Here is a 15545-nt window from a genome sequence, read left to right as displayed (position 1 = left end):
AGGACCAGGGAGGAGAAAGAGGGGTCTGGTGTGGGGTTGGGTGCTGGTGGCACCCGTGCCTTTAACCCCTGCATGTCCCGGTCAGATCGAGGGGACCCAGAAGCTGCTCAACAAGGACTTGGCCGACCTCATCAACAAGATGCGCCTGGCGCAGCAGAACGCCGTCACCTCGCTGAGCGAGGAGTGCAAGCGGCAGATGCTGACGGCCTCCCACACCTTGGCCGTGGACGCCAAGAACCTCCTGGATGCCGTGGACCAAGCCAAGGTCCAGGCCAACCTGGTGAAGCTGTGCTTGGAGTGAAGGAAGGAGAAGGGGTGGAGAACAAGAGGAGGAGAGGGACCACCACGCGTGGGTCGGTGGAGATGGAGGAGGGCGTTGCGGAGGAGCTGGCTTTTGTGTGTCCCCCGTGGCCTCGCCGTCCTGCTCTCCCTGTCCCCTGCTCCTCCCGCAGCCGCTCGTGTCTTTATCATCATCTCGTCGCTCTTCTGAAGGAGGGAGGCATCTGGTGACTCCTCCCCACAAAGGACTAGGGGGGACCTGGCTGTCCCCACAGGCAGCTGAAGATCCCTCTGGCTCGGCGGCTCCCCGGCTGCCAGCAGGTCCGTGTGTCCATCCGAGGACAGACGGCCGCAGGTGGCATGTCATGATGGGGACCTGGACCCCAAGCCGGGGTCACAGCGTCTGGGGGAGCTGGCATTCCAGGAGACTTCACGGGGGTCCCCAAGGGGGCCATCAGAGTGGTGGCTGGAGGGACCATTTGCATTTCCTTGTACATAGTAGAGAAGAATTTATTTGATGATGGGAGGTGGGTCCGGCGCGGGTGGCTGGTGCCCGTCCCCAGGCCCGCAGAGCACGGGGAGGGATGGGACACCGGGGACCGCAGCCTTCGGTGACACAAACCAGGAGAACGGTGCCTCTTCCAGCTGCATTTTTCTCTGAGCTGCTCCGTGTTGAGCAACGGCAGCAGAACAGCTCTCTGTTCGGTTTGTGCTTTTTGAGTTGGAAACCGTCCGGTTCGGGCTTTTTCCCCAGCATCTTCCCACAGCGCTGTCATTCCGGCTGAGATAAACCATGCGCAAAGTCCTGTTGTGCCCGTGCTTGCCTGTCGCCTCCCCTGGCGCAACTTGAGGCCGTTTCCTCTGCTCCTGGCACTTGTTCCTGGGGAGCAGAGCCCGACCCCCCTGGCTCCAAGCTCCTTTCAGGCAGTTCAGAGATCAGAAGGTCTCCCCTCAGCTCCTGTTCTCCAACTGAACCCCCAGGTCCCTCAGCCGCTCCATCACACTTGTGCTCCAGCCCCTCACCAGCTCCGTTCCCTTCTCTCCACTCGCTCCAGCACCTCAAGGCCTTTCTTGGCATGAGGGGCCCAGAACTGCCCCAGGATTGGTGGTTTGGCCTTCCCAGGTCCCAGCACAGGGACGGTCACTGCCCTGGGCCTGCTGGCCACACCAGTGCTGGTACCAGCCAGGATGCTGGTGGCCTCTTGGCCACCTGGGACAGCTGTTCTGTCTCCTGCTGCCGTGAGCTCTGGTTGGGGATGGTGTGGAAACAACCTCTCATGCCGGTGGGCTGCAGAGGGTCTATGTTTGGGCTGGGCTTTGCAGAGTAGAGACCCCTAAACCATGCAGCCGAGCAGGGACCACCAGCTCACAACCTTCTGCATGGACCATCCAAAGCATTATCACCTGCCCCATGTCATGCTCAGCCGTGCCAGCCCGTGGTCCTGAGCACCCTGCAGTCAGAATACGTCCTAAAGCACCTGTGAGGTTGCCCAGCACGTTGGACACATGGCTCTTGGGATTTGAGTGGGACTTACAGCAGCTCAAGGAAGCAGAAACCTCTCCCAGATGCCTCCAGGCTGTGCTCAGGCAATGGGGAAGCTGTCCCATGCCTTCCTCAATGCTAGGACATCCGAGACCACCCCGGGCAGGAGGGCAAGGAGCTGTCCCTCCACACCGTCCCCAGGTCACCTGTCGCACAGCCCTTGCTCCACCCTGCATTTGGCACCCAAGGGTCCTCCATGGTTTGAACTGGGTTCTCCCGGGGAGAGGTGAGGTTTGCCTGGACATGGGCTCCACCGTGCCCGCTCCCCAGGAGGAGGGACCCTGCACTGCCCACCGTCCCCACCACAGCCTGGTCCCTAGATCATCCCCGCCAGGTAGGGCGGGAGGAACAGCCCCACGGTGCCCAGCAGGCAGACGATGATGAACATCCAGAGGAAGATGCGGTCGATCACCATGGCCACGTACTTCCAGTCTTCCTTCACCTGCCGAGCAGAGAGGGGCTGTGAGCCTGGACACAGGATGTGGCCCCATCATTTGGGAGGACCCTCTGGGGTTAGGAGACCACCCAGGGCTCCCCAGCATGAGGAGATACCTTGGTAGAGTCCTGGAGAAGCAGGGCTGGGGATGGACCTCTCTGGGAAGGCTGCTTGGGGCACAACAAATCCCACCCAGGGATTTCTGAAACCACTTGGGTAGAAATAGGGGTGCAGCCCCTGAACCAGGTCCCAGCAGAGCAGGATGGGCCATCTCTGCTCTCCAGGGACAACAGAGGGACCTCTAATATTCCCACAGCTGGAGGAACCTTCAACTGACCCCATGGACCAGGCATCTCATTGATCTTCTCCACAGCATTGGGTCCTCAGCAGCCAGGGAACCAACCAGGGGTCCCAGCACAGACCTCCCAGGGAGGTCCAAGTGGCGGGAGGCAGCACCCAGGGTGAGGAACCCCCCCTCACCCCCCCAGCTCTCAGGGTGCCTACTCACCGAGAAGTCAGCGTCCTCAGCTCGCAGGTGGTCCGCGATGTACTGAACCCCTTCCAGGGCCTTCAGGATGCTGGGGGACAGCACCAGCCCCTTCTCCGCACCCACCGCCTCCTCTTCCTCCCCCTTGGGGGGCGCCCGGGGGGCTGAGCCCCCCACCACCTTCCCAGCTTGGCGTCTGCAGCCATAGCGGCACTGGGTGTTCTGGCTGTGGGACCCCGCCTGGGACATGCGGCTGGGGTACGTCTTCTCCTCTTCCTCCTCCTCCTCCTCTTCTTCTTCCTCCTCCTCCTCCTCCTCCCATTTATCATCCACATCGGTCTCCAGCCAGCACCGGGAGGTGCTGAGCCTGGTCCCCGGGAGGTCGTACTGCCCCGCGGTCCCCTCGGGGGGCGGCAGCGCCGGGGGCCGCTTCATGAAGAGCCAGCGAGGGATGAAGTTGAGGAAGAAGCTACGGACCCAGTGGGGCATCGTGTGGGTGCTGGGGGAGCGGTGGTGGACGTTGAGGACAAACACGGTGATGATGATGGAGAGCGTGACGAAGATCATGGTGAACAGGAGGTACTCGCCAATGAGAGGGATGACCAGCGAGGTGGAGGGGATGATCTCCGTGATGAGCAGCAGGAAGACGGTGAGGGACAGCAGGACGGAGATGCAGAGGGTGATCTTCTCCCCACAGTCGGAGGGCAGGTAGAAGACCAGCACGGTCAGGCAGGAGATGAGCAGGCAGGGTATGATGAGGTTGATGGTGTAGAAGAGCGGGAGGCGACGGATGACGAAGCAGAAAGTGATGTCAGGGTAGATCTCGGTGCAGCAGTCATACTTCTTGGAGTTATAGGTGCCAATGGCATTTATGATGGCCCACTCGCCACTCTCCCAGTAATCCTTGAGGTCCACGTGGTGGTCCATGTTCTCCAGGTCGATCTTGGCCTTGTCATATGTCCAGGAGCCGAACTTCATCTTGCAGTTCTGCTGGTCGAAGGGGAAGAAGGTGACGTCAATGCTGCACGAGCTCTTGTAGATGGCGGGCGGCACCCACTTCACCTTGCCATTGGAGAAGAGGTGGGCCTTCGTCATGTGGGTCACGGCAAACTCCCCGTCAGCACTGCAGGGATGGAGAGGTGTGAAGGTTGGAGGAGGATGAAGGGATGGGATGGGATGGGATGGGATGGGATGGGATGGGATGGGATGGGATGGGATGGGATGGAGTAGCAGACCCTAGGGGCGCCCTATCTTGGCAGCATCACTCACTTGTTGTAGAGCACGATGTCGGGGATCCAGATCATCTCAGAGGGCACCCGGATGGAGGTGACATTGTCAAATTCCGCGGGGTCCCAGCGCAACTTGTAATCGCTCCACTCCTGGAGGGAGACATGGAGGGGAAGGCACCAAGTCACATTGGGGCTGATGGGGCAGAGCTGCCCGATGCCTCCTCCTCTGGCAGCATCCCCCAGAGGAACAGCAACATGGAGATGCCACCCAGGGGGACTTGGTCCCAAAGGCTGTCCCCTCCTTGACACGGTCTCGCCCCAGAGAGGGACCGGACTCCTACCTGCTTCAGCCAGACATTCGTGGTCATCATCTGGTTCTTCTCATCCTGCGGTGGGAAAGAGGGAGAGGTGAGGGGAGATGAGGAGAGGGCTTGTCCCATCACTGCATCTTCCCCCAAATCACTGCTTTCACATTCTGCCCTCCGCATCTGGGGTTCAGCTCCTGGAAGCAACTGCTACAAGTCCAAGGAGAGACTATATTTCTCTGAGAAATCTTCTCACTAGATGGCAGCAAGAAATAGCAGATTGCAGCTTAAGGCTCTGAGCTGCTCTGATGGACAGACAAATGTACAGTCCCGTGGAGAGGTTGGTGGAAGGATGGACAGATGGATGGGTAGGCAGGCTGACAGGTGAATAGATGGTTAGATAGATGGACAGGTAGATAGGTGGATGGGTGGATACATAGGTAGATAGATGGACAGGTAGATGGGTGGATGGATGGGTGTGCATGGGAGGAATGAGGGATGGATGGACAGAAAAGCCCAGGTGTGCCCCAGGGCAGGTAGATGATGGGTAAGGACATGGCAGGGATGAAGAAGCACGGTTTTCCTTGATGTTCTCCTGCATCAAGGGAGAGTTTGGGATGGAGAGGAGGGGTGCAGACCCTGCTGCTCATTGGAGCTCTGAGGGAGGCAGGGTGGGTGGTTTGTCACCCAATGGAGATGGCCAAGAGGTTGCTGGTATCCAAACCCAACCTCCCACCAGGGACCCCAGCCCCTGGTCTTGCAGACCAGTAGGACCAACTGGGAAAAGTCAGATGCCACAAGGGCTACTCACCACATCGATCAGCTGCGCAATGGAGAGCCCGAACCTCACAATGACCACGTCGGACGTGTTGGGCACTGGCCGCGACCAGCGGTTGTAGCCGGTGAAGAGATGCTTGAAGAGACGCTCCTCGGCATGGCTGCCCGGCTGGTCCTGCAGGCTGGAGACTGCGGGGAGATGGGGATGGACCTCACTGAATCGGGGTGCCCAAGCCATGCTGAACCCCACCCTGGGACGGGGAGAGGGGAATTTCCCTCCTCAAAGCTGCCCCGGGGGGCGAAGAGAGGTGCAAGCTCAACCTTGCAGCACCAACTGAGAAAATCCCCCTCTTGGGTGGCTGAGGTCCCTCTCCCCGCCCCCTCCAGCTGCTCTTACTGGTGCTAACTGGTTTGTCTTTGCAAGGTGAGGGGTGACCCAGTCCTTGGGGAGGCTGCAGCCCACCCAGAGTCCTCCCTTGGGGCTGGGAAGGAGTTCAATGCTTTCTCTCTGCCTATAAGTTGTTGATGTTGGTGTTGGATGCCGTCAGCTTGCGGCGCATCGCTCGCCCGTCCTCGCTCGCTGCAGAGCCCCATAAATTTCCACCAGCAAGTCTGAGGACGCTGAAGGAGGAAGGGATGGAGCCGGGGAGGGCTTTGCACAGCGAGGCGTGATCAAAGGGACATTGAATGGGTGGCTCTGCCCTGCAGAAGGAGGATGCATGGCCCCACGGCATACCCAGCAAGGCTTGTTGAACTTTGGCCAGTGATGATGTGCTGAGCAGCATTGAAGGTTTCAGAGGTTTTGGGGAGGGCTGGTCCCAAGTGGAGGGACAAACAAGACGCTCAGCTCCTTGGCGATCTTGCGTTGGCAGGGGGTGGGAGTAAAATCCATGTTTTTCCCATTCCTACAACATTTTAGCTTGCACAGGCTGGATGTGGGGTCCCAGAGCCGCATCCCCTGGGGGTGACCCAGAGCAGACTGTCCCCCCCCAAGTGTCTAGGTGGTGTTGAGCTGCCCTGCAAAGACACGAACCCCATCCTAGCAGGGTGTGTGGTGGAGGACTGGGGGTGCTGGGAGACTGCATGGGGGTAAACTGGGAGACAACTGGTTTTCCAGGCACACACGCCTCTCAGCTTCCCCTCCTCTTTCCTCTCCTCTCCTCTCCTCTCCTCTCCTCTCCTCTCCTCTCCTCTCCTCTCCTCTCCTCTCCTCTCCTCTCCTCTCCTCTCCTCTCCTCTCCTCTCCTCTCCTCTCCTGTCCTCTCCTCTCCTCTCCTCTCCTCTCCTCTCCTCTCCTCTCCTCTCCTCTCCTCTCCTCTCCTCTCCTCTCCTCTCCTCTCCTCTCCTCTCCTCTCCTCTCCCCATATTTTTTCCCCGTGGGTGACACCCATGGGAAGGCAGGGCCCAAGGGAAGGAAATTTGGGTGCCCCATGGAAAGCCAGAGCTGTCCTTACCTGCCTGAAAGGTGACAAAGCACCACATGACGAAGGGGACAATGCCATGGGACAGGCGCCACATCCTCCCAGTACCAGTGTCCCCCAGGGATCCCCACCAGGAGGGACCAGGGGGAGCAATGGTGGTGGTGGTGGTGTGGGAGGAGGCTCAGCGAGGAAAGTCACCACAGGGGACCTGTGACAGGGTGTCCTGTGCGTCCCCACCGTCAGCGAGTGCTGCAGGAGCCATGGGTGGAGCTGGACGTGGGCTGGGAGAACCTCAGGAGGGACACAGCCGGTCCGGGGTGGTTGTGTGGTCTGGGATCCTCCACCAAGTCACCTGCCCCACATTTCATCCCTGGAAAGACAGCAGAGAGTGGCACTGTCACCGTGGTGCCACCTCAACACTGTGGTCCCCTCAAAGCCAGCATCTGGAGCTCATCTGAGCTGCCACCATGACACGGTCAAGGGAAATTGTCCCCAAAGCATCTTGTCCCTGTTTCTGGTCCCCAGGTGACTTATAGCAGAGATGGAGCCCAGTGCTGCAAACCTTACTGGGGTGACCAGAAAATAACTGGTTTCAACCATCCTTCTGCCCCCCCTGACTCTAAGCTGCTTCATGCGCCATGGGTGAGAAACATCTCACGGGGAGAAACATCTCAGCTGCTCCAAGAGCTGAGACCGAGCCCCAAATCGGGTCCTGGGGCTGGTTTCTCCAGGAACACTCACTTCTGAGAAGAGGGATCACCCTTTAACCACCCTCTCCATCCATCCATCCATCCATCCATCCACCCACCCATCTGTGCATCCATGCATCTGTACGTTCATTAATCCATCCTTCCATGCATCTATCCATGGATGTGTTTGGTTCCCCTCCCAATATGGCCAGTCTTTGCAAGGGGACGAATCTCGGGCTCTGCCCAGGTCCCAAAATCTTCTCCTCTTCACGTATTGCCTCTTCACGAGGCGACTCCTGCACACCTGACTGTGCCCCCAGGACCCACCTCCCCTCTCCAGGAGGCAACTCCTTCCATCCCCAAGAGAAGGAGGTTCCCAGGCCAGCTCTGATGTTGCTAAACAGGAAACTCCTTTGGCTTAAATTCCTCCCTGAGCCGGTAAACCCACAAAATCCTCCTGAACCCATCATCATCTTCTGCACAGTTTTCAACTGATTAATGCATGGATGGTGGAGCGGGGTGAGAAACGGGGGGAGAAACACTGGGCACTGGAGAGGAAACTACGGACATTCCTGGCTGAGATATCTCAATACACCGGTCCTGCCCTGTACCTGCAGCCCTGCCTTGACTCCCCACATCCAAACCGTTTTCCTGTGTCCTGCAGCGCCGGGTTTGCCACGTTGCCCACCCCCGGGAGGCACGTCCACACCTGCAGAAATGCTGCTGGCTGGTACCTGCCAACCGCTTCACTGGGGGATGCAGGAAGCTGCCCTGCCAGGATGCGAAAGGCTGGACCGGAGGATGCTCGCGACTGCAGCGAGCCCGGCAAAGCTCTCGGCATCCCGACGTGCCGTCAGGGAGCCAGCGACAATAAATATTTATTGGATTTTAAAGGTGGACAGTGGGGGGATAATTTTGTTTGTTTTTTGGTGAGAACTTCAGGCACAGCTGGAAAACTTCTGCTGCCTCCCCGTCGCTCCCTGCCCGTCCTCAGCGCTCGGCAAACAGCTTTAACCACGGGTGCTTGCAGGGAAAAAGAGCTTCTCTCCTTCCCACCCAGCCTGGACAAAACGAACCCCCTTACCTGCTGCGGGAAGAGAGAGGAGGGGTCCCCAAATTCCCGTTCCCTCTGCGATGCCGGGTTGGGCTGCTGTGCCACGCAGGGCTCCAGCGGGGACTGAGCTCCAGTGATGATGTCTCGGCTCTTACTCGAAGTGGTGGCAGTGACGACAGGGACAGGGGGAGGAGGGAAGAGTCATGGCCAGGCAGGGAAGGAGGGGAGGATGAGGGGGAGGAAGGCTGCAGGGACACCAGCTCCCCTGGCCCTCCTCATCACCCCCATGCGCTGGCAGAGCATCCCCAGGGTGGGAAAGGGCTGGATGAGACAGGGATTTCTCAGTCTCTCCTAAGGCACTGCTCAGCCAGGGGATCGGGAAGGGGGCGTTGGGCTTTGCGTGTGAGCGTGGGGAGGGAGAGGGAGGGAGAACAGGAGAAAAAGTGCTGAGGAGTGCAGGAGCTGGAGCACAGAACGGGGTGTTGCAGGGGGGATCGCAGGGCACTGCATGGGGCATCGCAGAGTGTGTTGCACGAGGTGTTGCGAGGGCATTGCATGGGGGCTTGCAGGGTGTTGCATGGGGCATTGCACAGGTTATCGCATGGGTATTGCATGGGGTTTGCATGGGGCATTGACGGGGGTATTGCATGGGGATTTGCATGGGGCATTGCAGGGGCTATTGCATGGGAGTGTTGCATGGGGCACTACATGGGGTTTTGCATGGGGCGTTGCAGGGGCTATTGTATGGGAGCGTTGCATGGGGTTTTGCATGGGGTATTGCACAGATTATTGCAAAGGACACTGCAGGGGGTATTGCACAGATTATTGCATGGGGCATTGCATGGGGTTTGCATGGGGCATTGCACAGGGCATTGCATGGGCATTGCACGGGGTATTGCACAGATTATTGCATGGGGCATTACAAGGAGCATTGCATGAGGTTTTGCATGAGGTGTTGCACAGATTATTGCACGGGGTATTGCATGGGGCAATGCAGGGACTGTTGTAGGAGGTTTTGCATGGGGTATTAGATTATTGCACAGGACACTGCAGGGTATTGCACAGGGTAATGTGTGGGGCATTGCATGGGGCACTAGTTGGACTCGATGATCTTGAGGGTCTCTTCCAACCTCAATGATTCCATGATTCTGTGATTGTGTGGGGCATTGCTCGGGGTATCATATAGGGCACTGCAGGGGCATTGCAAAGGTCCAGGCTCTTACACGGCTTGGGGCATACAGGGGGCTGCTTGGCCCCATCCCCACCAGACCAGGGTTCCCCCATGTGTCCCACACCCCCAGGTTTGGTTCCAACCCACCCGTGGGCAGAGCAGCTCGGGTGGGCAGTGACATCCCCTGCTCCATGTTCGCCCCATCAAACACTGACAGGGGGACGGTGGCAAAATTGGGGAAGCAAAGCCATGGCAACATCCAGCATTAACCCCCCATCCCATCTCAGGTGTCCCCATCTGAGGGGACAGGGATGGGGTGGGGACAGGGCTACTTTGGGCAGCAGAGGTGGTTCTCCGACCATGAAAGGATGGGAAACCCAGAGCTCCGCGCTGCTTCCCGACCTCCCGGGTGAAGACCCAGAGCAGCCTCTCTCCTTCCTTCCTGCAAGGAAATTTAATGCATGACCTTCCTGCAAACGAAGCCCAGGGCTGCAATTTCCAGCCCCGGGGGACCTGCCCAACAATTTGCTTCCTTTCCCCCGGGAGATTAATGACAAGGCAGATCTGGTCACAGAGGGCACTGGAATTTGCTGCTCTCCCAGCTCCGCCACCGATCCCCCATCCTACCGGCATCCAGGGGGCTGTTCCCACCATCCTTGGGATGCTGGGTACCACAAATCCACGGGGAGGACCACGAAGATGACATCCCACCATCTCACCACGGCAGCTGATGACGAAGCCAGGCAGAGATCGGGTTGTCCCCTCTCCAGGAACACGTCACCGATGTGAATATCATGCTGAGGTGATCCAGATGTCCCGTTGATGTCACGATTGCATCAGACCACTCCAGTTTTTAATCATGCATGTCATGGGTGTATCAAACCACTGTGGCAAACCTCCCTTGTCCCAGGAGAAAAGCCCCGTCCTTGTGTCATGGTTCTCAGCCCATGGCCACGTCCCAAGGCTGCTTGTGGAGGGTGTTGGGTGTGGGATGGATCCCCAAAACTGGGTGATGAGGAGCGGGGAAGATGGAGCGATGGATGCCAGAGGGATGGGGAGCAGCTGGATATCGCATGAGCTGCTCCAGGAGATTGATCCGGGCCCACCAAAGGAGGGGAATTAGGGAGAAGGATGTGTCAGGTAAGACCGCAGCAAATTAATCAGGAAAAAAGGACAAGCAACATTGATTTTTCTGGGGAGGGAAAAAAAAAGGGAGCTGGCTGCTGGGATGGTGGGTTGAAGGCTGGGGGGTGGTGGGAACGTTGTGGATGCTGGGGGCTCCGGATAGGGTGACAGTTTCGGAGGTGGAGGGGCAGTGTATTAACAACCTCATCCCTCCTCCTTTTCCCTCCGAGTGCAGAGGACGGGGAGGAAACAGAGATAAGGCTGACGCGGGCCGAGCGCAATGCATCTTTATTCCGCTGCCCGGGGCTGCTCCTGCCTCCCGCCCCGCTCGGGGGGCACTGGGGGGCCGGGGCGCCCTGGGGTGGCCCTGGACCTTCCCTCCAACCTCGTGGCTTACCAACAAGAAGGGATTTGTTTGCTTCCAGCTGTTTTGCCGCTGCCCAAACCTCAGTGGGTTGAGAGTAGCAGAGGTGCCAGCTTCAGTTTAGTACTGAGCGGTTCATCTCCATCCCCATCCCCTCCACCCTGCCCAGCCAGAGGCACCACATTCCAGAGCTCAGGGTCAAAGAGGAGCGAGGGGAGCAGAGGGGCTGGGACGGAGCCCCCGCAGAGGGTTTGCCCAGGGAGGGGGCTGGGGACACGTGGTGGCAGCGGGCTCTGCTGTGTGACATGTGCGATGGCGTCATGTGTGTGACAGCATTGCATGTGTGATGGCATTGTGTGATGGCATTGTGTGAGCGATAGCATTGTGTGTGTGATGACATTGCATGTGTGATGGCATTGTGTGTGTGATGGCATCGTGTGAGCGATAGCATTGTGTGTGTGATGACATTGTGTGTGTGATGGCATTGTGTGTGTGATGGCATTGTGTGTGTGATGGCATCGTGTGAGCGATAGCATTCTGTGTGTGATGACACTGCGTGTGTGATGGCATTGTGTGTGTGATGGCATCGTGTGAGCGATAGCATTCTGTGTGTGATGACATTGCGTGTGTGATGGCATTGTGTGTGTGATGGCATCATGTGAGTAATGGCATTGTGTGCAATGGCACCATGTGTGTGACATCACGTGTGACAGCATCACACGTGTGACGGCATCACATGTGTGACAGCATTGTGTGTGCGATGGTGCCCCATGTGCAATGGCATCACGTGTGTGACGACATCACGTGTGACAGCATTGTGTGTGTGATGGTGTCCCATGTGCAATGGCATCACCCGTGTGACAACATCACGTGTGACAGCATTGTGTGTGTGATGGTGTCCCATGTGCAATGACATCACCCATGTGACAACATCACGCGTGCAATGGCATCACACGATGGCGTCATATGTGCAACGGCATCTGCATGCGATGTCATCACCTTTTATAACATCACGTGTGATGGCATCACACGCATGATGGCATCACGTGTGTGATGGCATCACGTGCAATGGCACCACGTGTGCAATGGCATTACACATGTGATGGCACCACGTATACAGTGGCATCACATGTGATGGCCCCACACGTGCGACGGAATCCGATCGCAGGCAGCATCTCCTGTCCCCTCCTGGCACTGCCACCTCCAGCCCAACCATTTCACAAACCCCCATGCAGAGCCTCGACTCCCAGGACCAGGACAAGGAGCCCGGACACCCCAAAAGCCGGGGAGATGAGGCGGGTTGGGGTCCTACCAGCAAGCAAGGCCATGCGTGGGGTGACACGGGGCCCGTCCCGCTGTCCTACGGCTCGGTGACAGCGGTGACGTGGGTGGCCGAGCTCCGCAGGCGCTGGCTCAGCTCGGCGTGCAGCTGGTGGGCTGTGGCCTCGAGGCTGTGGGCCAGCTGGCTGGTGAGACGGAGCATGTGGGCCACCACCCGGACATCCTTCCGCAGCCTGGGGAGGGGGACAAAGGGGCTCAGTGTCCCCTGTGTCCCCAGCAGCATCGCCGCAGGGGGTGTAGAAGGTGATGCCGCAGTTCTGGGCGTCCCAGCGGGATGTCCCCAAGTAACTCCTCCATCCTGCTCCATCATCACACTGCGGCTCAGCTGTGCTGGGTCACTGGTTTGGGAGTGACAACTCCCCCCTCCTCACATCCTACCCCCCACCCTGCCCTCGAGGACCCCTCGCTGTCCCTGCTGCGGTGGCTTTAGGGCAGGGACACACATGTGGATGAGCACCCAAACCCCACACGTCACCCGAGAGCCACCACAAAGGCTGTGGGGCTCTTGGGGACACCCAGACCCTTTAAGGTGTCCCCAGCCTGGGGCTGCTTTCCCCCACGGAGTTTGGGGCATCATCTCCACGGAGCATCTCCCCATGTCCATCCCCCCGTGCGGCACTCACTTCTCCCTCTTCTCCGCCACCTGTGGGTGATCAGTCTCAGCCACGTGAGCCTCCAGCTCCTTGCGGACGTTCTCCAGGCTCTCCCGAAATTCCAGGTTGGCCCCCCGGATGGCGGGAAGCGCCTCGGTGATGACGTCCTGGTAACGGGTCTGGTTGTCCTCCAGCGTGGCCGCCGTCTCCAGGTCCCTCAGGCTGGCCCTGGTGTCCTGCAAGAGGTCCTTGAGATGATCCAGCTCATGGCGGGAGATGGAGGGGGGCGGCCCAGGGGGGCTGCAAGGGCTGGGGGTGCGGAAGGTGATGCCGCAGTGCTGAGGGTCCCGGAGGGGGTCCCCATCCTGGGCCAGGTGGTACCCCAGCTCCTCCGGCTCGGTGTTGGGTGTCACGTCCTCTTCTCGTCCCCCGTGGGTGGTGATGGGGGGGACAAGGGCGCAGAGCCCCACCAGCAGGCACCAGTTTGGGCCCCCCATGCTGTCCTGCAGGAGCAAAGAGAAACGGGGGGGGGGGGGGTCAAGGCTGCAGCTGAGACCCCCCCCAAGACCCTTTGGGGTCCCCCCAGTTCACACCAGCAAAATCCCCTAAACACCCTTATTTTTCCATGCATCTGCCCCTCTGGCTGCTGGGATTTGGGGGTGCCGTACTGCACCATCCACGCACCATGAAGGACCCCAATGGGGTAAGGGGGGACCCTTTCTGCAACCCCCCCCACAAAGCACAACACATGGAGCATAGCGATGGGGAAACTGAGGCACCAAGGGGTTAAGCTGAAGGCTGGAAGGGCTGGGGTGGGACTGATCCTGTCGGGGGGCACCTTGTGCCCCCAAGGCCCCCCCTGGTGAGCCGGGGCGAAGCAGGAGGCCGCGGTGGGGGGGTGCAGACGGTGGGGGGGTGCAGACAATGCGGCTCTTTCAAAACCGCCGCCGCAAAGTCTTGGCGCCGGGACCGGGTGCCAGAGGCGGCGGGCGCGGGGGTTTGGGGGTTCGATGGGGTCCCCACCAGCACCCCGCACCCCCCAACCCCTTCTGTAGACAGGAAGGGGCTCCCACGGGCATCCCCGAACCCCTGCAGCATCCTGGGGTGCTATGAGCTCCTCAGGTCTCAGCCCCGCACCTGGCAGGAGTCGGGGGGGTTCAGTTCGGAACAAAGGGCCCCCCGAAAAGGGGGAATGTGGGGCAGCGGGGAGCAGAGCCGGCGGCGGCCCAGCCCTGCCATGAGTTGGCCGGGTCTCAGAGGCGTCGCCGTGCTGGCATTTCGCTGGCACCGCGGCTGCACCGGAATAGCAACAGCCCAGCAAAATTCTTCCTTCCCCCCCACCTCCCAAAAAAATGCTCCCACCTTTTTTTCCGTCGGGAGAATGTGGGCTCGGTGCGGCGGCGGCTGGAAGGCGGGGGGGCTGCGGCCCCGGCTTTGGGGTGAGCGGAGGGGGCTGAGCCGGAGCTGCCCCCGCGGCGATGGGAGGAGGAAAAGCCCGGGAGCTGGCGGGAGCCAGGGAGGGGGGGTCATCCACCCCCCAGGAGGGGGTTGTGGGGGTCCCGGGGACAGCGGGACGTTGGGGACAAGGGACGGGGTACCCCGAGCCCCGCTGCTGATAAATGCGTAGCTTGTCCGGGCTTGAGCCCCCCTAAAATAACTCTGCCCCTCCCCGTTAGCAAAGAACAGCCCCCCCCAGCTCTGCTGCGCTGTGCAGAGCTGCAGTTGCCCCTCCCAGCTCCCCCCTCCTCCAGCGTCCCACCGCTTGTGGGGCAGGTGGGGAAACTGAGGCACGGGGCTGCGATTGCGAAACCGCTGACGATCCCCCCGATATCCCCCCGCCCCGCTCACCGCTCGGCGACGCGGCCGCCACGCCACGGCAATGCCGGCGGGTCTCCACGCACACGCCACGGACACGGGTGTGGCACTATGTCAGCGCTGGTTTGGGGTGCACGGGGGGTCGTGTGTCCCCCCCGGGGCCGCCTCTTTGGGAGGCTTCAGGGCTGCTGAAATGGCCAGGCAGCGTTCACGCGTGTGCACGTGTGTGCTTGGCATGCAGGCGTGTGCTGAGCGTGTACAGACGTGCTCAGTGCCCACGCGGATGCCTGGTGGTGCACACTCGTGCTCAGCAGTGCACGCGTGTGCACGCACATGCCTGGCAGTGCACGTGTGTGCTGAGTGTGTGCTCGGTGTGCACACACATGCCTGGCAGAGCACACGCAGCCTCAGTGCACACACACGTGCTCGGAGATGCACACGCATGCTGAACAGCACACATACACACCCTCAGCAACGTGCCTGGTGGTGTGCACACACGCTCAGTGCACACACACGTGTTTTGCATATGCACACATGTGTGCATATGTGTGTGCACGCGTGTGCATATGTGTGTGCGCATGTGTGTGCATACATGCCTGTATGTGTTCATGCCTGCCCGTGTGTGTTCATGCATGTGTATATGCATGTGTGTGTGTGTGCATACATGCCTGTATGTGTGCATGCCTGCCTGTGTGTGTGCATGCATGTGTGTATGTGTACATGCATGTCTGTATGTGTGTATACATGCCTGTAGCTGTACATGCATGTCTGCATGTGAGTGTTTATGCGCATGCTTGCACACATACATTTTTCTCTGTCAATTTGCACGTAGATGTGTGCCAGCACATGGGTGTGAACACGTGTGTATGCATGTGTGCATGTGTTCTGCATGTATGCAAGGCACATGCATGTGCAT

At 59.6% G+C, this 15545-nt stretch overlaps 3 protein-coding genes across 22 annotated transcripts in view; 1 reads left to right on the top strand and 2 right to left on the bottom strand.

Annotated features, from left to right (window-relative positions):
- The window catches only part of PTK2B (protein tyrosine kinase 2 beta), a 37650-nt gene extending 36566 nt beyond the window's left edge, over nt 1–1084 (top strand). For all 17 annotated transcript variants that reach the window (XM_065055510.1, XM_065055509.1, XM_065055505.1 and 14 more), the window contains one exon: nt 86–1084. In XM_065055510.1, coding sequence (XP_064911582.1) covers nt 86–301 — 216 coding nt within the window. In that variant the 3' untranslated portion in view covers nt 302–1084. The remainder of the gene's footprint in view (nt 1–85) is intronic.
- On the bottom strand, nt 764–7122 carry CHRNA2 (cholinergic receptor nicotinic alpha 2 subunit). Of its 2 annotated transcripts, XM_065055516.1 has the most exons (6): nt 6511–7122; nt 5091–5245; nt 4316–4360; nt 4015–4124; nt 2767–3868; nt 764–2264 (listed from the first exon to the last, which is right to left on the bottom strand). In XM_065055516.1, exons 1-6 carry the CDS (start codon nt 6572–6574, stop codon nt 2139–2141), a joined length of 1602 nt encoding a protein of 533 aa, XP_064911588.1. In that variant the 5' UTR covers nt 6575–7122; the 3' UTR covers nt 764–2138. The 2 variants fall into 2 exon arrangements, with proteins under 2 accessions (XP_064911588.1, XP_021135550.1); XM_021279875.2 differs by lacking the exons at nt 5091–5245; nt 6511–7122 and having other exon boundaries at nt 2767–3732; nt 4316–4334.
- A 1920-nt stretch (nt 7123–9042) lies between these two features.
- Nucleotides 9043–14829, bottom strand: LOC102086435 (uncharacterized). 3 transcript variants are annotated; one of them, XM_065055518.1, is made up of 4 exons: nt 14177–14489; nt 12845–13317; nt 12193–12394; nt 9043–10188 (listed from the first exon to the last, which is right to left on the bottom strand). In XM_065055518.1, exons 1-3 carry the CDS (start codon nt 14342–14344, stop codon nt 12241–12243), a joined length of 795 nt encoding a protein of 264 aa, XP_064911590.1. In that variant the 5' UTR covers nt 14345–14489; the 3' UTR covers nt 9043–10188; nt 12193–12240. The 3 variants fall into 3 exon arrangements, with proteins under 3 accessions (XP_064911590.1, XP_064911589.1, XP_005512802.2); XM_065055517.1 differs by having other exon boundaries at nt 9043–10118; XM_005512745.3 differs by lacking the exons at nt 9043–10188; nt 14177–14489 and adding an exon at nt 14663–14829 and having other exon boundaries at nt 10788–12394.
- Nucleotides 14830–15545: the final 716 nt, after the last annotated feature.

Source organism: Columba livia, chromosome 3 (assembly GCF_036013475.1).
Source record: "Columba livia isolate bColLiv1 breed racing homer chromosome 3, bColLiv1.pat.W.v2, whole genome shotgun sequence".
Classification (NCBI taxonomy): domain Eukaryota; kingdom Metazoa; phylum Chordata; class Aves; order Columbiformes; family Columbidae; genus Columba; species Columba livia.
This window is presented reverse-complemented; position numbering and strand designations above follow the sequence as displayed.

Excerpts from the sequence above, each read along its gene's own strand:
- CHRNA2 (XM_065055516.1), bottom strand. The coding sequence starts at position 6,574 with ATGTGGCGCCTGTCCCATGGCATTGTCCCCTTCGTCATGTGGTGCTTT. Across the intron at positions 4,361-5,090 it reads TTGCGCAGCTGATCGATGTG|GATGAGAAGAACCAGATGAT; the intron begins GTGAGTAGCCCT and ends TTCCCACCGCAG. Across the intron at positions 3,869-4,014 it reads GACATCGTGCTCTACAACAA|TGCTGACGGGGAGTTTGCCG; the intron begins GTGAGTGATGCT and ends CCATCCCTGCAG.
- LOC102086435 (XM_065055518.1), bottom strand. The coding sequence starts at position 14,344 with ATGACCCCCCCTCCCTGGCTCCCGCCAGCTCCCGGGCTTTTCCTCCTC. Across the intron at positions 13,318-14,176 it reads TTCTCCCGACGGAAAAAAAG|GACAGCATGGGGGGCCCAAA; the intron begins GTGGGAGCATTT and ends TTGCTCCTGCAG. Across the intron at positions 12,395-12,844 it reads GTGGCGGAGAAGAGGGAGAA|GCTGCGGAAGGATGTCCGGG; the intron begins GTGAGTGCCGCA and ends CCCCCTCCCCAG.